The sequence below is a fragment of the Medicago sativa genome, chromosome 6 (assembly GCF_051527215.1).
Source record: "Medicago sativa cultivar Bolivia chromosome 6, Bolivia_mono, whole genome shotgun sequence".
Lineage (NCBI taxonomy): Eukaryota > Viridiplantae > Streptophyta > Magnoliopsida > Fabales > Fabaceae > Medicago > Medicago sativa.
In genome coordinates this window covers 44,075,373-44,099,814 of record NC_140754.1, presented here as the reverse complement: position 1 = coordinate 44,099,814, position 24,442 = coordinate 44,075,373, and the positions used below count along the sequence as shown (strand labels likewise).

The 24,442-nt window shown below is 32.4% G+C and overlaps 1 protein-coding gene and 1 long non-coding RNA gene across 5 annotated transcripts; one reads left to right on the top strand and one right to left on the bottom strand.

The window, feature by feature from the left end:
* Window positions 1-6,897: 6,897 nt before the first annotated feature.
* Window positions 6,898-16,036, bottom strand: LOC146915362 (uncharacterized). 4 transcript variants are annotated; one of them, XR_015014575.1, is made up of 7 exons: window positions 15,692-16,036; window positions 15,523-15,581; window positions 14,401-14,677; window positions 12,991-13,057; window positions 12,634-12,707; window positions 11,857-11,871; window positions 6,898-10,257 (listed from the first exon to the last, which is right to left on the bottom strand). It is a non-coding gene; the product is annotated as an uncharacterized LOC146915362 (long non-coding RNA). The 4 variants fall into 4 exon arrangements; XR_015014572.1 differs by having other exon boundaries at window positions 11,857-12,707; XR_015014573.1 differs by having other exon boundaries at window positions 6,898-7,287; window positions 11,857-12,707.
* A 1,966-nt stretch (window positions 16,037-18,002) lies between these two features.
* Window positions 18,003-19,795, top strand: LOC146915361 (uncharacterized). Its single transcript, XM_085721332.1, has 5 exons — window positions 18,003-18,110; window positions 18,192-18,279; window positions 19,011-19,075; window positions 19,157-19,496; window positions 19,611-19,795. Exons 1-5 carry the CDS (start codon window positions 18,003-18,005, stop codon window positions 19,793-19,795), a joined length of 786 nt encoding a protein of 261 aa, XP_085577458.1.
* The last annotated feature ends 4,647 nt before the right edge of the window (window positions 19,796-24,442 follow it).

The window sequence follows — 24,442 nt, the reverse complement described above, 5'->3', positions numbered from 1 at the left end:
GTGTGTTATATGTGTCAAGATTTTCTGCGTGCCTCCTATGTGACTTGATGTTGGAGAACTAAAATAGCAAAAATATCACATTATATTGAGTAAAATTTGTATTTTTATTTTACAAATACTATTTCCAAACTTCTTGTATATTGGATAGGTTATTTCAACAATTAACCATAAATAATAAATATGTATAACATGCATAGTTTTTATATTAAACTATAATAACTATATTTTTTTTCGTAGATTTGTGTTTTTTCTTTCCAAATCTATTGCATAAGAGTGGTGGTTGAACTTTGCAGATTTGTGTTTTTCTTTCTATATTTGTTATGTGAGAGTGGTGGTTGGAGAAGAAAGAGTAGAGGAGAGAAGGCAGTGTGAACGGGAGAGAGTGAGTCCAGCTGCGATGAGGCGAATGGGCGGTAAGGTGGTCGGAGAAGAGAGAGAAGGCAGTGTGGCCTGTGTGAGAGGGAGACAATAGAGAGAATTGAATTAAGTTTTGTCATGCCACCTAAGAGCATTCTGAATGGATGGTTTCAAATTTTGAAGACTTGATACCTATTGGGTAAATCTATTGAAAAGATTTTTTTTTACGATCTTATAAGACCTAAGGTTTCACTTAACACTACTCAATTAAGTAAGACCCACATTTTTTTTAATATTAATAAATTGAAATATAATAATATAAAATTAGGGTTAAATATGTTTTTGGTCCCTATAAATATGTCAACTTTTCGTTTTAGTCCCTCTAAAATTTTCCTTCAACTTTTAGTCCCTATAAAATTTTCAATCTTCACTTTTGGTCCATCTTTTAAAGTAAACTCATATGTAGAATTCATATTTTTTAATAAAATTTTCCAGAAAAATTCAAAATATTATAAGAATCACTCCAAAAAAAATTCAGATTTTTTTAACAAAACATGAATTTAATATGAATTTTTATATTTTTTACGGTTAAAAATTCATATTTAATTTATGTTTTGTTAAAAAATTCTAATTTTTTTTAGGAATTTTTTTTAGAATATTTTACACATTTCTGCATAATTTCATTAAAAAATACAAAAATTAAATTAAAAATAGGGACCAAAAGTAGTGATTGAAAATTTTATAGGGACTAAAAGTCGAAGGAATATTTAGAGGGACTAAAACGAAAAGTTAACATATTTATAGGGACTAAAAACATATTTAACCCATAAAATTATTGATAGTTGATTAGTAAGTTTCATTTATGAAATTTGTGTGAGATGCAGAAGGAATGAATGTTTATTAGAGACCCACGTTAATGTCACTCATATGTGTGGTATAAATGGACCTCACTTAATACATTATATTACTTTACACTTCCCAATTATTTAAATCGCTCAACTATGTTTTCTAAATATTCATATCACTCATCTAAAACTTTAAAATGGATCTCATCAAACATTACAATATCTCTTACATTTATATTTTATATATTTTTTTATCAATGAAAACAGAAAACCATCGTTGCCAAGTTAGACAGTGCCAAGTGAAACTTTGACATAATGTTATTGGAAATGTGATGACACGACTAATAGCAGACGATACGTATGCTCTTAGGTACTACTATTAAAAATTATAAATGAGTGATGTTTATAAGTGAATTCATTTAAGTATAACAAAAAAATGTGTGTCTCTAGACGCTCTAAGATATCTAAATATCTAGACTCTTTTAATCACATATTGAATTAACCTGTCCCAATCTTGACATGTCATAAATATAATTTTGCCAACCAACAATTTGTAGAAATATGGAAACACGGTCTATGACCACAAAGGTGCAAAGATGTCTTACTTATCCTCGCTAGTTTTGTTTCTTGCAATTGTCACTCTCACATGTATGCATCAAATACATGCGCAGACGAATAGTGTGCATGGATCGATTACGAGCCACCAACAACTTATCCAATTCACCCTCTTCCCTTTCATCATCATCCTCCATTAGCTGATCCTAATATACGTCCTCCCATTGTTGACTACCTAAGCAGGCCATAACATATAAAACCTCCAAGGTCAATTCGACCTCCACCCTAGTTAAGATGTAAGCATTAAGAATGCACAACAGAGTATAAATTAATTATACTCAAAGCTTAATTAATTAGTGTATTGTTTTTATGTTTGGATGTTTATTTAATTTTTCTTTCTTATGGTGTAGCCTTTGTATCCCGTTGCTATAGTACCTAGCTAATGTTTCTTTAATAAATGGGGAAATTACACTGACCTCCCCTGAGGTTTGTTCAAACGACATAAGCACTCCCTCTAGTTTTATAATAAGCATTAACCTCCCTTAAATTCTCTTAAAATATATGGGTACCTCCCTTAGAAACTTAAGACCGTTTGTTTTTAGGTTAACACTCAATATCTTTTTTGTCAGACATATACCAAGCTCCACTCTCAGCTAGAAAATTCCGGTGGCCCATGTTGCCGACATTTGGATTGTTTGGCTATGTCCCTCCACCTTCGTGTGAAGGTCTTTTGATTTCTTCGCCTCTGGTACTGTTATTGGCATCGGAATAACACCCACTACCAGTAACTCATCAAGACTTTTATTTCTAGTTTCCATTAGCTCTTCTTTCATTAGTGCCACTGTCAATTACAGCAAAGATATCTCAGTACTTTGTTTGTTGCATCGAATTTGGTTTACCACTGTCGAATTTGTTGCATCAAATTTGGTGGCTTTCATTAGCTCTTAAATCATTATACATCTTGTTCCCTCCCTCTCCACCTATCGTGAGCAACAAAATGGTTTATTTTTTTGTTTATTTTTTTGTTTTTGTTTTATCTTGTTGTGCTGTGTATTCAAAAGCCATATTTATCTCTTTATTTTCCCTTTTTGTATGTTTTATCAGGGGACTTGTTGTTGTAATGTTGTGGCGTCTACATGGGTTGTTTTGCAGTGATTTATTTAGATTAGATTGAGCATGAATTTAATTAGTGGGACAATGGATACAATGGATGAATTTACTGTAGAAATAGATGAAAAGCAATATTTTTAATTGAAAATGAAACATTTGCATTTTTTTTAACAGAAGGTGGATGGAGGCTAACTGTAGGGGGTGTTGTTGCTATTTGAGAAAATAGAGGGGACGTTGTATATATTTACATAAACCTCAGGGGAGGTTTGTGTAATTTCCCCTTAATAAATTGATTGTACATTTAAAATAAAGGAAAATATGTCCTAGACACCCGATATTTATTCTACATGAAGAGAGAGGGTGGTTAGATAATCATGGGATATTTGTGATGTGATGAAATGAGAGATAGAGGCAATCACTCACTTCATCATCACTTACAATATATGATAACAGGATACTACTAAAATTACTTAACTATCCATACCTAATTTTCTTTCAAACTTTTTCCTTTACAACTTTTGGGTTATTTTTTTCAAATCCACTATCAAAATTCACTTTATCCACTTTATTTCAAAATTCAAATTCAAAAACTCACTTTCCCACCTTTATTTATTTAATAATAAACTTTTCTCTCACCTTTCTTTTTTAATAATAAACTTTTCTCTCTCAATCTCACTCTCCTCTCTTATCTTTTTCTTTCCAACTTTCTTCATTTTCATTTTCTCTCATAATTTTCAACTTCATTTTCTCCACTAATTTTCAATTTGGTTTTACTTATAAGTTTTGTTTTTTTAGAGGTAACTAACAAGTGTTGTTGTTATAGCAGAATATGATTTTGTATTATACGATAACACTATTATATAATACATTAATTATGATTTTTCACGGGACGCATATTAATATTTTTCACACTCAAACATATTAGTATATAAAATCAATGATTATTTTTATTTATTAACTTTTTTAATATTGTCAATACTAAAACAAGAACAATACTAGATCGCCGACCCGTGCTATCGCACAGGTCATGTCGACTGTAAAACACAAATAAAATATATCGTAGAAAAAAAAGATGGTTAAATAAATTGTATTATGTAATTTTTTTTTACGTTAGTATTATACTTGGCAAAAACTAAATAAATTGATAGTTGTGAATGTGATTCACACAAATAATGCACACTCAAACACATCATTGTAAAAATAAAGGGCGTTCGAAATAGTTTAAATATAAAACGATCTTTTAAAAAAAAATGAAATGGGGAGGACAAAATTCCTTGATGTTGTTTTTTATAATAAGTGAAGTATCATATATGAAAGTATCACCGTCAACATGTTGCACCCTATAGGGGCCTTACTTGTGATTTGATATGAAAATTACATAAGTACTACGTAACATAAATCTTATCAATCCATCAATCAATAACTCTTACAAAATACATTAGCCAATTTTGCATGATTTCTCCTGTTCATCTCCATTTCCGGTGGGTTTCGTTTTTTTATTCCGGCCAAATTTTTTTTCCACATGGTTTTGCAGTTTTTACAGAATCTTGGAGGGAGACATCTTTTGATTTGAATCAGGTATGTTTCTGATGTTTTTTTTGTCTTTTAGGGGATATTTTGTCTCTTTGGGAAGATCTTCCCACATGTTAATCTTCTATTTTGTTTTGTTGTGAAGGTACCGATTCCTTTTGTGTCATGTTTGTCTCTTCGTTGAAATCTCCCTATTACCCTCTTTGTAGTGTATAAATAGTTGTTTGGTCTGCTTGTTGTGTTCAAATTGCTGGGTCGAATTTCTTTTTCTTATTCATCTGGTTTTGAGTTCCTGGTGTTTTGTTTTCAGATTTGTGATGGATAACGGTTTTGAGAATCCACTCCGGGTCGGAGGAGCTGCTAGTCCAACTTCTTGAGCAGCCGAGATATTGAACAACGAACGAGCAAGCTACCTTGCCTCACCCTGATTCAACAACTAGGCTGAGGTCCAAGGTTTAAAACATCAACAATTTGTTTTCATTGGTTGAAATCTCCCTATTACCCCCCTCTTTATGTAATTATATGTGTTGTCGAATTTTTGGTTCTGATATCCGGTTCCATTTTTGTGATGGAGAACTCCTTCGATTCTTTGTCTGCGGTGATGCCCGGAAGAGAAGGTTGGTGTTTTAAGGTTAGGGTTCTGAGGATGTGGGAGGTTCCATCCTTTTTGAACCTTGAACAACCAAACTCAATAGAGATGAAAAGGTTAGTAATTTGTTCATTCTATGTGTTGTTTTCTATTGGTTGATTTTTTTTGAATGTTATAGTTACTAAATGCTAAAATAGAGATTGATAGAAATTAATTTTATGAGTTCTTCATTCTTCAAATTGCTAAATTGGCTGATTTATGGTTTAATTTTATGAATTTTATGAGTTTTTCTTCAAACAGAGATTAATTTCATGAGGCAGAAAGTAAGCGCACAAACGAAGTATTGAACATGTACTTTTTCTTTTGTCTCATGACTCGTGTGATCATTTCAGCCAAATGATAATTTTTCATTGAAAGCTAAATGTTTTAGAGAATGAAGAGTATCCACAACTGATGGTTAGTTGATGCAAAAGTTAATGGTTAAAATTGTGAACTCAATTTATAAGTTTCTCTGTTCTGTTTCTAATTTTATAAGTTATTGGTTATTCTCTGTTTTAACATGTATAATTGATATATTTTGATATATTTTGCTAATTACTAATTATGTCTTAATTTTATTTTATGGTTCAACTTCAACATTGTACGTCTAATTTGGAATTGGTTCAACTTCGACATTGCGGAATTGCTCAAGAACAGTCAAGAGAATTTCAGGTTCTTTACTTTTTCAATCTTTCTCTATGCCTCCTAAATTGCCGCCTAAGATTTGAAAGTTTGAGTCTTGTGCTGAGAAGCGTAGGAAAAAGAAAAAAGAAGCGGAGTTATTTTTTTATTATTTATTAGAATATGGATATTTTTTTTGTGTTAGTTACAATTATGATAATTTTCATCTTTGGGTGTTCTGCATATATACGGCACCTTGTATTTATCTTTTAACAAATTTTAATAGAACATTGTCATTTTTTTATTTTGTTACGTGCCTCTTTTTACTGCCAGAGCCGAGCCTCCGGATTCGTGGGAACGGCCCTGCATGCACCTTTTGTTTCTTTTGAAAATTGCTTTGTTATAATAATTTTATCCATGAAAATTGCTTTGATATAATGCTTATATGGTGGCATTTAGGGTGGGTAGGGGAAAGAGTTTCCCACCATAGAAAAACTTTTTTTGATCATTAGATTAATGAGAAACACATATTTTATGATGGTCTGCCCACACTTTATATTTTTCACACATCATCTTCAACCTCATGAGAATACAATTTGCAGTTCACTCAACATGAGACTGCAACCCATATCCATTTTCATCATGTTGTTCCTAAAAAATCTAGAAAATTAAAATTAAAGACTAGTCCAAATTCAATCTTCATGTGTTGCAAACTCAAATTAGTAAACCACAAAATCCCTAACAAGTAAAAACCAAAGTGAGTTTAGTATCTTCACCGCATAAGCTACTTCAGAATCACTTTCGTTTCAAGTTGCTTCTCCAAAGGTCAATGCAATTTATTCACCAGCTCACTCAAATCACAGATTCCTTCAACTTGTTATTTTAAACTATATTATTACGAAAATTAATATAATGGTAGAATATTTATGGTTACCCAAATCGAAATAATATTTGTAGTTACCCGGATCTATGATTTTCAACGTATGTTTATTGTTCAAAGCTCATTTGATACAATTTTCCAAATTTGCGATTTTCTAGAAAATGTAATTTGCGATTTTCTGGAAAATGTAATTTAAATTGAAATAGAATTTGAGCATTGTAAATAATGACTAAATGTAAAGTCTTTGTAATTGTTTTTCTTGTGTTGTTGTTTGATTGTTTTGATTCCATGAACACGATTTCTTTTTGTATAGATCTATGAACAAGACATGCAATGAATAATAATAATAATAATAATAATAATAATAATAATAATAATAATAATAATAATAATAATAAGTGGATTAGACAAGGGAAGAATAAAATAGTTTTGTTCATTGGCCTCCACAACAAAAATGCGATTCTTGTTGAGAAGGTGTGTTTGATGTTCTTGATGGCGGTGGGTGAATGGGAATGGAGGAGAGAGAAGGGTGGTGAGAGATAGTGTGAAAAAAAAAATTTAGTGTTGAGAGTTTATGATAAACTAATGTTCTTCATTTGATCCAATGGTCAACAACTTTCCTATAGTGGGAAACTCTTTCTCCTACCCACCCTAAATGTCACCTGCTTTTATACTACAGCGGCGCTATAGCGGTATAGCGTGGCGGCAAGACTTGTGCAGCTCCAAATTATTATGTTTGATATATTTTGCGCTTTTATATACTGAATAAATGAATTTGTCTGTAGGTGGGATGTAGCTGGTAAAGTAGAAGAAAAAGTTAAAGACACTTGTTTCAAAAAAAATTTGCTCTTCCACAAACACAGAGATGATGGTCAAAATAAGCAAGTTAAGCAAAATTTGCGTATGCTCTCCACCGTATTGTCCTTTTATGACATAAAAGAAGAATGCTTTGTGTTTGGGAAGAATGATGGGCGTTTTACGGTTGATTTCGGTTTTGAAGATATACTGTATATCACAGGACTTCCCATTGATGGAAAACAGGTATAATATTTTTTATTTTATTTTATTTCATTCACTTAACAGGAATTAGGGTGCGTTTGGCCCAACTTTTTTGAGACATAAAAGCTACTTTAAATTTAAAGTCAAAAATATTGGCAATTGGTGTGCAGGACCTGAATGCAATGATAGTGCTGAATTAATTGCAAAACATTTTAAAATAACTCCGGCTGAAGCTGAGAAATTGCTAGTATGTAAAGACAAAAAGAAATCCTTTGACATAGATTTAAAAATTCTGAAAACGGATTATGAGCATGTCCCTGAAAATATTTCGGATGAAGATTTAGTGGTATATGTGAAGGCTTACCTTCTGTATTTACTAGGAACTCTCCTTTTTGGCTCTAAATCTTTTGGTTCTATTCCGTCTTTTTATCTATATTTTCTAGAATTAGATAATATAGATAGTTACGCTTGGGGGGCAGCCGTGATTGCTACCCTTAAAGTTTCAATGGGAGATGTAAGCAAGAAGTTGAATTATGGTGAAACTAAAGCTGCAACGTTGGAGGGTTTTTCATATGCTCTATGGGTAAGACATTTATCAATAGGCATACAAAACAGGTAAATTATCTAAGAAGTTGGGGTGGAGGGATACAACACAAAAATGCTTATCTTTTTCTTTTTCTTGTAGGCATTTGTATTTGAGCGATTTAAATGTCTTCGCGATTATCATAAATTTGAAAAGCCAGGTAAATTTCCTTTGATGTTGGGGTGGAGGGATAAAACAGAGGAAGTTTTTAGAAACAGAACTTCTTCGGGAAACTACACAGAGATGCTTCAGGAAATAACGGGTGAAAATGTAAGTTTGTTACATCTCAAAAGTAATACTATGGTGCGAATTAATTGCACAATAGTTAGCATAGATTAGCAGTAGCTTATGATCATCACTGTAACTTAATAATACAAGGTCTGATCGTGAAGATTTAACAATAGTTCAACTTCTAACAATACTCCAGTTTATTAATATTTTATGTTTCACAGGTGGATTGGTCCCATTCTACGCGATTTGGTCGCAATGGTTGCTCTGATCAGGAAGATTTATTTTTCCTTGAATGCGAGAATCAAACCTGGATGAAATATGCGGAAGTGTATTCTATTTGTTTTGAAAAAGTGGCAAGGAACCGCGTGGATATTTGCTACAGACAACTAGAACTGACGCAGTAAGAACTGAATTCCTCTGAAAAGATAAATGTAACCGGAAGTCAAAAAAGAAAATCTTCAAAGTACAAAAACGGGATGGATACCAACCCTTTTTACAAGGTTTGCAATGAGCGGTGGAGGAAAAGAAACGAATTCCTTATCAAAAAGGTTTGATTTTATTTTATTTTTTAATTATAAATTATGTGCAGATAATTTATTAGCGGCCCAGGATAGGAAAAACCCTTTTTGTAAGAAGTTTGCAAACCGCGTAGAATGGGACCAATCCACCTGTGAAACATAAAATATTAATAAACTGGAGTATTGTTAGAAGTTGAACTATTTTTAAATCTTCACGATCAGACCTTTGTATTATTAAGTTACAGTGATGATCATAAGCTACTGCTAGTCTATGCTAACTATTGTGCAATTAATTCGCACCATAGTATTACTTTTGAGATATAACAAACTTACATTTTCACCCGTTATTTCCTGAAGCATCTCTGTGTAGTTTCCAGAAGAAGTTCTGTTTCTAAAAACTTCCTCTGTTTTATCCCTCCACCCCAACATTAAAGGAAATTTACCTGGTTTTTCAAATTTATGATAATCGCGAAGGCATTTAAATCGCTCAAATACAAATGCCTACAAGAAAAAGAAAAAGATAAGCATTTTTGTGTTGTATCCCTCCACCCAAACTTCTTAGATAATTTACCTGTTTTGTATGCCTATTGATAAATGTCTTACCCATAGAGCATATGAAAAACCCTCCAACGTTGCAGCTTTAGTTTCACCATAATTCAACTTCTTGCTTACATCTCCCATTGAAACTTTAAGGGTAGCAATCACGGCTGCTCCCCAAGCGTAACTATCTATATTATCTAATTCTAGAAAATATAGATATAAAGACGGAATAGAACCAAAAGATTTAGAGCCAAAAAGGAGAGTTCCTAGTAAATACAGAAGGTAAGCCTTCACATATACCACTAAATCCTCATCCGAAATATTTTCAGGGACATGCTCATAATCCGTTTTCAGAATTTTTAAATCTATGTCAAAGGATTTCTTTTTACCTTTACATACTAGCAATTTCTCAGCTTCAGCTGGAGTTATTTTAAAATGTTTTGCAATTAATTCAGCACTATCATTGCATTCAGGTCCTGCACACCAATTGCCAATATTTTTGACTTTAAATTTAAAGTAGCTTTTATGTCTCAAAAAAGTTGGGCCAAACGCACCCTAATTCCTGTTAAGTGAATGAAATAAAATAAAATAAAAAATATTATACCTGTTTCCCATCAATGGGAAGTCCTGTGATATACAGTATATCTTCAAGACCGAAATCAACCGTAAAACGCCCATCATTCTTCCCAAACACAAAGCATTCTTCTTTTATGTCATAAAAGGACAATACGGTGGAGAGCATACATAAATTTTGCTTAACTTGCTTATTTTGACCATCATCTCTGTGTTTGTGGAAGAGCAAAATTTTTTTGAAACAAGTGTCTTTAACTTTTTCTTCTACTTTACCAGCTACATCCCACCTACACACAAATTCATTTATTCAGTATATAAAAGCGCAAAATATATCAAACAAAATAATTTGGAGCTGCACAAGTCTTGCCGCCACGCTATACCGCTATAGCGCCGCTGTAGTATAAAAGCAGGTAACATTTAGGGTGGGTAGGAGAAAGAGTTTCTCACTATAGGAAAGTTGTTGTTGACCATTGGATCAAATGAAGAACATTAGTTTATCATAAACTCTCAACACTAAATTTTTTTTTTCACACTATCTCTCACCACCCTTCTCTCTCCTCCATTCCCATTCACCCACCGCCATCAAGAACATCAAACACACCTTCTCAACAGGAATCTCATTTTTGTTGTGGAGGCCAATGAACAAAACTGTTTTATTCTTCCCTTGTCTAATCCACTTATTATTATTATTATTATTATTATTATTATTATTATTATTATTATTATTATTATTATTCATTGCATGTTTTGTTCATAGATCTATACAAAAAGAAACCGTGTTCATGGAATCAAAACAATCAAACAACAACACAAGAAAAACAATTACAAAGACTTTACATTTAGTCATTATTTACAATGCTCAAATTCTATTTCAATTTAAATTACATTTTCTAGAAAATCGCAAATTTGGAAAATTGTATCAAATGAGCTTTGAACAACAAACATACGTTGAAAATCATAGATCCGGGTAACTACAAATATTATTTCGATTTGGGTAACCACAAATATTCTACCATTATATTAATTTTCGTAATAATATATTTCAAAATAACAAGTTGAAAGAATCTGTGATTTGAGTGAGCTGGTGAATAAATTGCATTGACCTTGGAGAAGCAACTTGAAACCAAAGTGATTCTGAAGTAGCTTATGCGGTGAAGATACTAAACTCACTTTGGTTTTTACTTGTTAGGGATTTTGTGGTTTACTAATTTGAGTTTGCAACACATGAAGATTGAATTTGGACTAGTCTTTAATTTTAATTTTCTAGATTTTTTAGGAACAACATGATGAAAATGGATATGGGTTGCAATCTCATGTTGAGTGAACTGCAGATTTGTATTCTCATGAGGTTGAAGATGATGTGTGAAAAATATAAAGTGTGGGCAGACCATCATAAAATATGTGTTTCTCATTAATCTAATGATCAAAAAAAGTTTTCCTATGGTGGGAAACTCTTTCCCCTACCTACCCTAAATGCCACCATAAAAGCATTATATCAAAGCAATTTTCATGGATAAAATTCTTATAACAAAGCAATTTTCAAAAGAAACAAAAGGTGCATGCAGGGCCGTTCCCACGAATCTGGAGGCTCGGCTCTGGAAGTAAAAAGAGGCCCGTAACAAAATAAAAATGATTTTTTTTAATGGAACAATGTTCTATTAAAATTTGTTAAAAGATAAATGGTGCCGTATATATGCGGGACACCCAAAGATGAAAATTATCATAATTGTAACTAACACAAAAAAATATCCATATTCTAATAAATAATAAAAAAAATAACTCAGCTTCTTTTTTCTTTTTCCTACGCTTCTCAGCGCCAGACTCAAACTTTCTAATCTTAGGCGGCAATTTAGGAGACATAGAGAAAGATTGAAAAAGTATAGAACCTGAAATTCTCTTGACTGTTCTTGAGCAATTCCGCAATGTCGAAGTTGAACCAATTCCAAATTAGACGTACAATGTTGAAGTTGAACCATAAAATAAAATTAAGACATAATTAGTAATTAGCAAAATATATCAATTATACATGTTAAAACAGAGAATAACCAATAACTTATAATATTAGAAACAGAACAGAGAAACTTATAAATCGAGTTCACAATTTTAACCATTAACTTTTGCATCAACCAACCATCAGTTGTGGTTACTCTTCATTCTCTAAACATTTAGCTTTCAATGAAAAATTATCATTTGGCTGAAATGATCACACGAGTCATGAGACAAAAAGTACATGTTGTTCAATACTTCGTTTGTGCGCTTACTTTCTGCCTCATGAAATTAATCTCTGTTTGAAGAAAAACTTATAAAATTCATAAAATTAAACCATAAATCAGCCAATTTTGCAATTTGAAGAATGAAGAACTCATAAAATTAATTTCTATTTGAAGAACTCATAAAATTAATTTCTATCAATCTCCATTTTAGCATTTAGCAACTATAACATTCAACAAAAATCAGCCAATTTCTATAAAATAAGCTTTTTCCTTCAGCAATTGATCCCTTGACTGACGTGGTGAAACTTATGTAGCATCTTGTACAAATTGAAAATGTAGTCTACTCTTGATTCAACTCTAGATTTAGAATATTTAGTTAACATATGTCATGCTAAGGAAAAATCAATATTTGAATCACTATGACAACATATTCCATAAGCAAATAATTACCCCTAAACAACATAGAATTTTTGTTTTCTTCATAACCATCATGATAAAGCATTTGTCTGACATGACACAACAACCTACAATTGAATAAACCAAAATATAGAATAAGCAAGTGATTATGAAAGAAAAACTTGGAGAGTTAACATAACATTCAGATAACTAAATCACAATATATATTGTGCATGTCTAATGAATGCATATCATTCACAACGCTTTAGCATATGAGAGAAATAAGCTACCACAATACCTTCTCAGAAAGCTATGATCTAATTTACTCATGTTAAAAATATGCAACTCAAACAAATTGTTAACATATACTTGTAGTTGTAGAGCAAGGCAGATTCGACCTAAATGGCGTACCTTCCTCAAAAGCTATGTCGGCTCTAATATTTCCTTCAGTCCATTCCAAAGACATCTATTTGTTAATCTGCATCAAAAAATTTAGTAGATCGACAAATTATCTAACTACTTAAATTGACATGTCTAAAAAGTATAATCAAAATAACCTATTGATCTAAATGAGTCAGCAAAAAAAAAACTAAAAAAGAAAACAACATTTTCTTGTATGTAATTTAATAGAATTACCAACACTACATATTTAAGTCAATTGAGCATAGAAAAACCAAGGATACTTAAAAAGACTTAAATTGATATGGAATCGACCTTACTTGGTCCAATTGAAGTTGGTTTAAATCATTGTTAAATCAATGAAGCTTGACAGTAAATAATATTATAACTTTTATACCAAAGAAAAAATTAGAAGAAAGTTATGTTACTGAAATAGAATAATTAACTCCGAAAAGTAATGTAAAACCAGTCCAAGTTTTCTACATTTGTCACCTTCTGCACAAAATGGTAAAACAAAATTGGAAAGTGACAACATGAAAAGCATAGAAAATATAATTCGTTGACATATTCTTCCAATATTAAAGGACATCTTTTTCAAATATCTCTCTAAAGTTCTAGTACATGTCAGTTAGTAAACTAACATCTCTTTTTCAAATCTTTTTCCAAAATACTAAAGTGTCAATCACTAAATAAAAACAAAATATTTTCCTACAAACATTATAGCCAACCTAAAAGGAAGTATAAATTATACTTAGACACAAACAGAGTACAATAGATAAATTAGAGTGAGAGAGGTGTGACATCCAAATGTATTTTTGAGTGAGAGATGAGAGAATGGAACAATAACCTTCACTTGTGCCTTTGTCTCCAACAATCAAAGAACAATGAACATGTGATTTTTTTTGTAGGATACAAATCAGAGCACCACCGACCATGATCAATTTCATTTTGTGATATAAGCTATGATAAATCAATGAAGCTTGACAAAAAACAATAGTATACTCTTTATAAGGGAAAAATTTAGAAGAAAGATATGTAGCCGAAATAGAAGGATTAACTGAGAAAACACGACTTCTTGAAAATACGATGATCATGTAAAAGTTCAAATATACTTTTAACAATCAACTCCTTAGAAACTATATCAAGGCACCCTAACCTAGAACAAACAATTAAAGCTTTTTTGTAGAGACATAAATTGTACCTATATGAAGAAAAACTACAAAATTAGTTGAAAATCCAATATCAAAATCCCTAAATTCATAATTTATAAATTAAAAACTCATCGCTAATTTCAATGAAATAACTCCTATCATCAAAAAGCCCTCATTCAGCAATTCAACCACAAATTACTCTCTCCTAATTAATTGCTTTACCCATACAAAATAACATATTAGAAAGATAAGAAGGATAAAAGGGACTTACAAGTATCAACAACTTGGAAAACTGTTGCTGCAATCATGGAGGTCATTCAAGTTCTAGATTGGATCTGAGCCATGACATGATGTTGTTGAATCGCCGACAGTTTCTAGAAGTCATATGGTTGTAATTGACAAAGTAAATAGTCTTCAACTCCACCTCTTCAAAGCTTATAATCATCTTCACACCGTCCTCTTGGAATTCATATCCTCGTTGGTGGTAATTGTTCACTGACTATTTGCCGGCACCACATAACCACTCGCCGTCGCCATTGAGACGTATTCTGCTAATGAGAGGAGTGCAATGCTGACTTTAAATATTGTTTAAGGAAGGAAGTACACAAATAATTCCAAATGTAGACATCCATTTCAAATTCAATTTCAAAATTCACAGTCATCAAGTTTCCTAATACATGTATGACAAAACATTGTCATTGAAGCATAAAAATAGTGTTGGTCAAAATAGGAGTCACAAAATATATTGCTCAAAGTGGATAGGTAAAATCAAAAAAATAAAAATCCACTTTACAAATGATTAAAGGCTCATTAGAAAATTTCTAAACAAATTTCACATTATTATATGCTCTTGAAGACACAAATACATCAATCATCACTATATGTAAGCTTGAAATAGAACACAACACACAATTGAAGAAAATAAATTATAATAAAAAGAGAACTAAAATACTAATATAACCAAAATAAAACCTTTGTGAATTAAATGGATCTACTTCCGCCTTCTTTCTTTGACCTAAATCTTTGGGCTAGAATCATAATAAGAAACTTGTATTCGATAAGGAAGATTTTAGAATTTCTTGAACAAAGAAGTTCACCAAGGACCATTTTGTATGCAAATCGAGTAAACTTGCAATTAAATACCAAAAGTTCAATTTATACAAATATAACTATACACTGAATCATGCAAATAAACTCATCAAAAACACATTTTTCGTAGACATAGCAGTTTAACAAAATTTCAGAGTGTAAGCAACCGAAGAAAAATAACCTACAAACTTAAGTAAAAGAAATTTCAAAGTGCAAAAAGTAAAAGAAATGGACGACCTACAAACTTGAAATAGAACACAACACACAATTTTCAAAATCAACCTATAATCTCAACCATGCTCACCTGCACATACACAACCTTTTCAACCTTGTTTTTTGCTTTATATTTTCAGAATCAACGACCTACAATTTCAATAAAAAAAAAAAAACAGAACATAAGTGAAGTGATTTGAATAAGAACATAAGGGGAATAATAAGAACAGGAAAGGGAAAAGAAATCAGTAACCACTAACCATCCTTCCTGAAGCAGAACGAAAGAGGGAAATCGGAAGCCAATATGGATGGAGCGATGAAGAGATATTGGAAATTGGAAAACCTAAAAGCTCACGTATATCACGGTAAACAGCTAATCAAAAGCTAACACTTGTTTTATAAACTGTTTTTTGTTTTAAAAACTGTTTTTTTGACAAATGCTTTTTAAAAACTGTTTTTTGTTTTATAAAATTTAAAAACTTGTTTGATGGACTTCTTTTCAAAATTTGTTTCCGAAAACTGTTCCAGTTTCATTGTTTTAAAAACTGAAAAATGAAAACTGCCGAAAGCTGTTTTAGTTTTTGTTTTCAACAAGTTTTTTCTCAAATTCAAACACGTTTTTTTTTTTAACTTTGTTCTTAAATAGAGTTTTGTAAAACTGATATATAAAATTGAATTTAAAAACTAAAAACCAAAAGCCAATCAAACAGGCCCTTATTTTTTTATTTTTTATTTTTGACAAAAAAGCCAACACTTATTGGAAAACTAATAGGATTGGAAAACTAATATGATAGGAATATTCTAGGGTGAGGGCTCAATTAAGTCCCTCACCGGTGAACCATGAGGAAAATACCATCAGATCTAATTAATGGTCTGGATTTATTAAAAAAAATTGAGAACATCTAAACATTTTCACATACAATCTTGTCCCTATTATATTTCTTCATCTTATTCAACTTCTAAATCCAGAAGATACTTGCAGAAAACATCTGCATCCATTTGAAAATGAAAAGGCATAGACAGGAAAGTGACAGGATCGCAATTTCTTTGACCAACATTTTCACAGCGTTATAAAATGAAAAATTAAAGTCACTGTTGATAACTATTGCGTTAGAACTTAGAAGAGAAACTCCTTAAATTTGAAACTTTAATACATGATGAAAAACGCTACCATGAATAATGTTAGGTTCTCTGGTCATTAACACACAAACAAATAAATTGAAAGAACGTAGTAAAAAATGGCCTTTGAACTTTAAGATTATTGATATGAACATTACAAAATCGTTATGCTTTCTTTTTGGTCTCAACAAACATATATAAGCAAAGAGAATTAATTAAAGTGTGTTCATCTTTTAGAAAAGTATAATTTTTGCAAACACTGGTTAGTTATAGTTACAATTCTTTAATTTTCAACAAACATTTACGCAATTGCAATTCAGTGGATGAAGATGAGGAAGACATAAGGGCATGATTGTGTGTGAACATGTGTTGATGGTCTCATTTTTTATTTTAATAAATCTAGACCATTAATTAGATCTAATGGTATTTTTGTCATGGTTCACCGGTGAGGGACTTAATTGAACCCTCACCCTAGAATCCACCTGAAATTGGTGGATGATTTTTTTAGATGAAATTTGTTAGGTTAAATAATTGCAAAACCTAATAAAGCAAATGAGTGGGAAAAAATTAGGTGAAGTTGCTGCAGACGTAATAAAATTAATAAATAAGGATATACTATGATTAATCATACTTCAATTTTTTCCGTTGTTTTTTTTAAATGTATCACTAAAAAACTCGTTGGAGTGTACAATTGTAACACGGTATCCATTTTAGTAACTATAACAAGTGATCAGTTTTAATTAGTATTTTTTTAATATCTATATTTAAGTACCGCGACTACCTAACTTTTATTAATATTAAAACAAGAACAATATCATAATATACTATGATTAATCATACTTCAATTTTTTCCGTTGTTTTTTTTAAATGTATCACTAAAAAACTCGTTGGAGTGTACAATTGTGACACATGATCCATTTTAGTAACTACAACGAGTGATCAGTTTTAATTAATATTTTTTAATATCTCTATTTAAACACCGTGACTGCCTAAGTTTTATTAATATATTAATAAAAATATATGTGGGTGTATGGACTATATATTAAAAAAAAAATTGGGGGCGGGGGGGGGGGGGGGGGGGGGGGGGGGGGTTGTGAGGATTCTAGGAAAATATCTTGGATAAAATGGGATTCGATTTATTTACCAAAGGATGAAGGAGGGTTGGGGGTTAGAAAGGTGGGAGCATTTAATTTATCTTTGTTGGGGAAGTAGTGTTGGAGGTTGGTGAATGAGAGGGAGGGGTTGTTGTATAGTGTGTTGAAAGCACATTATGGTGAGTCGGGAGGGCGCATAAAGGATGGGGATAGGCGTGGTTCTCATTGGTGGAGGGCGATTTGTCGAGTCCGTGATGGGGTGGGGGAGGGTGTAGGGAGTTGGTTTGAGGAGAATCTTCGTAGGGTAGTTGGTAATGGGTGTAATACGTTGTTTTGATTTGATTGTTGGGTGGGAGAAATGCCTTTGAAATTAAAATTTCCTCGCCTTTTTGATTTGGCAGTTAGTAAGGAGTGCTTGGTGAACGAGATATGGAGGTTGGGATGGATGAAAGGTGGTAGGGCGTGGGTGTGGCGACGCCGCTTGTTAGCTTGGGAGGAGGACAATGTTAGGGAGTGTATTTCTTTATTACATAACATTGTTTTGCAGGAAAATGTTACTGACTCTTGGAGATGGTTATTGGACCCTACTAATGGGTATACAGTGCGGGAATCTTATAAATTCATTACTCACTCAGGTGAGATTGTTGATAGGTCTCTCGTGGATGATGTATGGCATAGGCAGATTCCCTCAAAAGTGTCTCTGTTGGTTTGGCGTATTTTACGTAACAGACTTCCGACGAAAGACAATTTGTTGAGAAGGGGTATTCTTAATTCAAATGATAGTTTGTGTGCGGCGGATGGATGTGATAATACAGAAACGGCTGAACATTTATTTTTGCAATGTGACATATCTAAAGAGCTTTGGAATAATGTTTTTAATTGGCTAGGTATCTCTTTGGTAATGCCATCATTTTTGCGACATCACTTCATGCAATTTACTAAGATGGGGGGGGGGGGGGGGGTTGTGAGGATTCTAGGAAAATATCTTGGATAAAATGGGATTCGATTTATTTACCAAAGGATGAAGGAGGGTTGGGGGTTAGAAAGGTGGGAGCATTTAATTTATCTTTGTTGGGGAAGTAGTGTTGGAGGTTGGTGAATGAGAGGGAGGGGTTGTTGTATAGTGTGTTGAAAGCACATTATGGTGAGTCGGGAGGGCGCATAAAGGATGGGGATAGGCGTGGTTCTCATTGGTGGAGGGCGATTTGTCGAGTCCGTGATGGGGTGGGGGAGGGTGTAGGGAGTTGGTTTGAGGAGAATCTTCGTAGGGTAGTTGGTAATGGGTGTAATACGTTGTTTTGATTTGATTGTTGGGTGGGAGAAATGCCTTTGAAATTAAAATTTCCTCGCCTTTTTGATTTGGCAGTTAGTAAGGAGTGCTTGGTGAACGAGATATGGAGGTTGGGATGGATGAAAGGTGGTAGGGCGTGGGTGTGGCGACGCCGCTTGTTAGCTTGGGAGGAGGACAATGTTAGGGAGTGTATTTCTTTATTACATAACATTGTTTTGCAGGAAAATGTTACTGACTCTTGGAGATGGTTATTGGACCCTACTAATGGGTATACAGTGCGGGAATCTTATAAATTCATTACTCACTCAGGTGAGATTGTTGATAGGTCTCTCGTGGATGATGTATGGCATAGGCAGATTCCCTCAAAAGTGTCTCTGTTGGTTTGGCGTATTTTACGTAACAGACTTCCGACGAAAGACAATTTGTTGAGAAGGGGTATTCTTAATTCAAATGATAGTTTGTGTGCGGCGGATGGATGTGATAATACAGAAACGGCTGAACATTTATTTTTGCAATGTGACATATCTAAAGAGCTTTGGAATAATGTTTTTAATTGGCTAGGTATCTCTTTGGTAATGCCATCATTTTTGCGACATCACTTCATGCAATTTACTAAGATGGCGGGTTGGTTCAGATCTTGCCATTTATTTTTCACGACAATTTGATTTGCAACAGTTTGGATTTTATGGAAGGAAAGGAATCATCGTATTTTCCAAAATACGGTCTCTACTTCTGTTGATCTTATTGAAAAGGTTAAGATGTATACATTCTTATGGCTGAAATCTAAGGAAGGTTCCTTTTGTTATAGCTTTACGGATTGGTGGAAACATCCAACTCTTTGTATGGGTGTTCAGGTGTAATTTACTGTTTTTTTGTACTTTAGCTGCCATTGTTTCTTTTTTGGCACTTTGACTCTGTAATTACTTTCCGATGGTTCTCTTTTTGCACACCTTGTGCAGGATGAATCATTGAGGTTCTATTGAAATTCCATTTTGATTTGTTCAAAAAAAAAATATATGTTTGTTTTACGGGAATATACTGAATTAGTATATTCTTATTTCTGAAATTTAATGGGAACTATATATTGATAAAATATATATGAGTGTATGGACTATATATTAACAAAAATATATCTCACTGTATTTTTTTTACGGGAATATGTTAGTATATGTTTATTTATGAAATATATTTTACGATAACAGTATTATATAATACATTAATTATGATTTTTCACGGGATGCATATTAAAGAAAAATTATATAAGGACTAAAAGTTAAAGGAAAATTTTAGAGGAACTAAAACGAAAAGTTTGTATATTTATAGGGACTAAAAACATATTTAACCCTTATTTTTACGTGTTCTTTATTTGCTATGTTATTAGCTATTATTACTATTTTTTATTATTAAAACATAGTGAGTTGGATGCAGTCGCACATCCCATTCACGTTTTTTTTTTGACAGAAACAAACTTAACTCATTTCATTTTTAATAGTAGTTGTAATACAAGATGGCATATAATCATGAACTTGGGAACTAGCGTAAGATAATGACATCCCATTCACGTTTTTAATTGCTTTTATTTGATTTGTGTTACCTACATTTTTATTCTACATAAATTTGGGCTTAATCACTTTATCAAACTAAAAATTTAAGTGCTCTAAATAATAATAAAATAGAAACATAAGTTTATTAAACCGCTTTAAGAGAGTTAATTGGATGTACATCTCTTTAATGATCGAATCGTCAGGACATAAATTGTACAACATGCTCGTTATCAAACTCATTTTCAAAATAAATAATTTTGAGAGAAGTAGTTAGATGTACATCTCTTTAGTCCTCACGTTGTCAGGACACAAGCTTTACAACTTGCTCGTTCTCAAACTCATTTTCAAAACAGATAATTTTAAGAGGATTAATTGGATGTACATCTCATTAATCCTCGAGATGTCAGAATACAAGTTGTAGAACTTGATGGATTTAAGCTCACTTTTAAAAATAAATCATTTTATGAGGATTAATTGGATGTATATCTCATTAATCCTCGAGGTGTCAGAACACAAGTTGTACAACTTGCTCGTTCTCAAACTCATTTTCAAAACAAATAATTTGAAGAGGATTAATTGGATGTACATCTCATTAATCCTCGAGCTGTCAGAACACAAGTTGTACAACTTGATCGTTTTAAGCTCAGTTTTAGAAATAAATCATTTTATTAGGATTAATTGGATGCACTTCTCGTTAATCCTCGAGTTGTCAGAACAAAAGTTGTACAACTTAATCGTTCTCAAACTCAACACAAAAATCTTAAAATCGATGACCATGTCAAATGCTCTTTTGTTTTTGGTTATCACAAGAAAAATATCAAAGTCAAAGACTACTCCAAATCTTCTTTTGGTTTTGTCATTGCAAAATCTCAAAGTCGGTGATCAAGTCGAATCCGGTTTTAGTTTGATCATCGCAAACATCAATTAATACAAACAAACACGCGAGAATCTCAACCTTTTTGCGACACAAAAACATTTTTTTAAAAGCAACCAACACACAAACATTTTCTATCCCATAACTACATAGCTTTGAATTCTCCATCGCACCAGGAGATACGTAGGAGCAAGATCAAACTCTTGTCAAACACAATAATTTTTTTTTTCTCTCTACCTAAAACCAAAACATTTTCATTTTAAAATTTTAATTGGCATATAATAATTAGGAGAAATAAATATTTAAAAGTTAACAAATATTTCACACAATGAATTAGAGGTAACCGTTTTTTAACGGATGTCGTAGGGTGCTAATACCTTCCCTGCACATAACCGACTCCTGAACCTAAAATCTGGTTTCAAAGACCACTTTTTCGTTTTAAAGGGTTTTTTCGATGTTTTCCCTATTTTAATAAACTTTGGTGGTGACTTCATTATTTTTCGAGCAACCCTCGAATTTCTAGGCCGCTTTAGAATGATAATGAAACTCTTCGAGTAGTTTTAGAGATAGTAAATCAATAGAACTATCAAATCTGATAATAAATTTATATAAAGTTTGATATGTTCATTATCGTTTTACTTAGTTTCATTGAGTTTGGTTTGGCCCGTTCAATTTTTCTTGTTTTTTGATTCTTTTTTATTAATAATATATATGACGATATGCATTTGACACACGATGTTTTGCAATGTCAGCATAGTTGAGATTTCAAATCATCATATTACAGTGACCGTCATGATTAATGCATATCTCATTCACCGTTTATAAAAAAAAATGAAGTATTATATATGGGAGCATTTTTCTCAAAATTGGCCTAAGTCCCATAAAATGATAGGAAGAGGCTATAGTTTATAAAAATAAAGGATATTACATTATTGCCCCTTAAAATAGTTTCGTCCTTGAAACTAGAATGTCTCAAAAGTTTAGGGTTAAAATCATAGTATAGTAGATGTAATTTTATAAAATATGAAGTTAGAATATTATCGCACATAAATAGAATAAAATATTTATCTATATATTAAAAGTGTTTCAAACCGGACCTCGACCCAGCAAAGCTCCATCTTTGAAAGCTCAATAACAGATGGACCGCCTCAAAGACTCTTATAAGGTCACCTGTGTGTCTAACCACACAGGAACACCACCCTAAACTTGGTGTTTCCTAAACACTATTAGTATTTTAAGACGAAAAGACTTGCTGCAAGTTTAATTGTTCTAGTTATAGTATAAAAAGATATTATATAGGGACTGATAAGCTATATCTCTCTATAGCTTTCCGGTAGAAGACTTGTTTACAAGAAAATAAAATAAATCATTTGTCCCAACAGTAACTATAAAAGTTAAAGGTTGGGAAAACAGTTAAAAAGATTTAGAGTTTCTCAAAGTAAAAAGTGTTGTTTTTGGATTTCCAAACTGTTGTATTTAGATTTCCAAATTTTATTATCTACCGAAACTGTTACTAGGTTGAGTCACGACCAGGTCGCTCTCTTTAAGACATTTCGTGGCAGTGCCCAAAATTGTACAAGCCCAACTACAACTGTGTGGTAAACTACTGTAACACCTCGTCTTCCCAACGTAAAAATTTCACTTAAAAATCAGAGTATTTCAACATAAATGAATGTCACACTTCTTTTCACAAAAATCATAAACGGAATAAATAATTATTTATCCTTCAAAATTCAACAACGTATCATTTAATACTTCGCAGCGGAATTATTCAACATCTAAAATAGTCTTGGCACGCAGGCCTTATCATAAAATCTCATAAAACTTAGTTCATCAACTATTCATAAAAATTCATAAAGTAATACGTAAGGAACAGAAAACAACAACAAAATTCCCATCTCGTTACGTATCAGAGCACCTAAGACACACTTGTGAGGAGTCCACTCACGACCGCGACTAATCTTGGTTACCTGCAAGCTACCCATACGAAGAGCAACATTTTCAAGCAGAAGGGGTGAGATACATAATCAAAAATTTTAAGCATGTAATTCTTCAATTACATTTAACAACATAAACATCATCATCATATCATAATAATAATCATGTAGTAACATATCATCATCATAAACAACTTCATAATCAATTTGTAATCAACTTCATAATCAATTCATAAACAACTTCATAATCAATTCGTAATCAACTTCATAATCAATTCATAATCAAATTCATATTCGTTCAAAAACATTAACTTGATAAGTCGACTTAACACTTGACTCGACAATGCAACTCAACTCGACTATGCAACTCTTATCATCTTAAATCATCTTATCAACTCGACATCTTAACATCTTAACATCTTAACAACTTGACTCAACTATGCAACTTCAACTTCTTAAAATCATCTCGACAATGCAAATGCATGTGGTACCAATCTAGGGCATCAAGCCCTCAACATATTTGAGCGTAAAAAGGCTCCCAGGGCATCAAGCCCCCAACTTAATTGAGCAAAAGCCCCAGGGCACCATGCCCTCAACGTGTTGAGCAAAGACTCCAGGGCATCAAACCCTCAACTTAAATGAAAATGAGCAAAAGCTTCAGGGCATCAAGCCCTCAACGTGTTGAGCAAAGGCTCCAGGGCATCAAGCCCTCAACTTAAATGAGCAAAAGCTCCAGGGCATCAAGCCCTCAACGTGTTGAGCAAAGGCTCCAGGGCATCAAGCCCTCAACTTAAATGAGTATGCATGGACTCAACATCTTACAACTTGGAACAACATCGACATCTTATATGACTCCAATACTTTGGACAACATCTTACAACTTTACAACTTAGACCGACATTTACAACTCAAAAATATTAATAGTCAACAACAGCAGAAACAGCAACATGAGACCACAAGGACAACCATGACAACATACGCATTAACATAACTTGAGCATAACAACTTGAATGGCATAAGCAACATGACATTATACAACATACAATAATCACATAATATATTCCAACCTATCAACAACAATAGCAACATATACATTAATCAATTACTTACATATCAAACCAAGTTAGATTCATCACAGCTAGGGGTGGAAAT

Excerpts from the sequence above, each read along its gene's own strand:
- LOC146915361 (XM_085721332.1), top strand. The coding sequence starts at position 18,003 with ATGCCTTTGAAATTAAAATTTCCTCGCCTTTTTGATTTGGCAGTTAGT. Across the intron at positions 18,111-18,191 it reads TGAAAGGTGGTAGGGCGTGG|GAAAATGTTACTGACTCTTG; the intron begins GTGTGGCGACGC and ends ATTGTTTTGCAG. Across the intron at positions 19,076-19,156 it reads TGAAAGGTGGTAGGGCGTGG|GAAAATGTTACTGACTCTTG; the intron begins GTGTGGCGACGC and ends ATTGTTTTGCAG.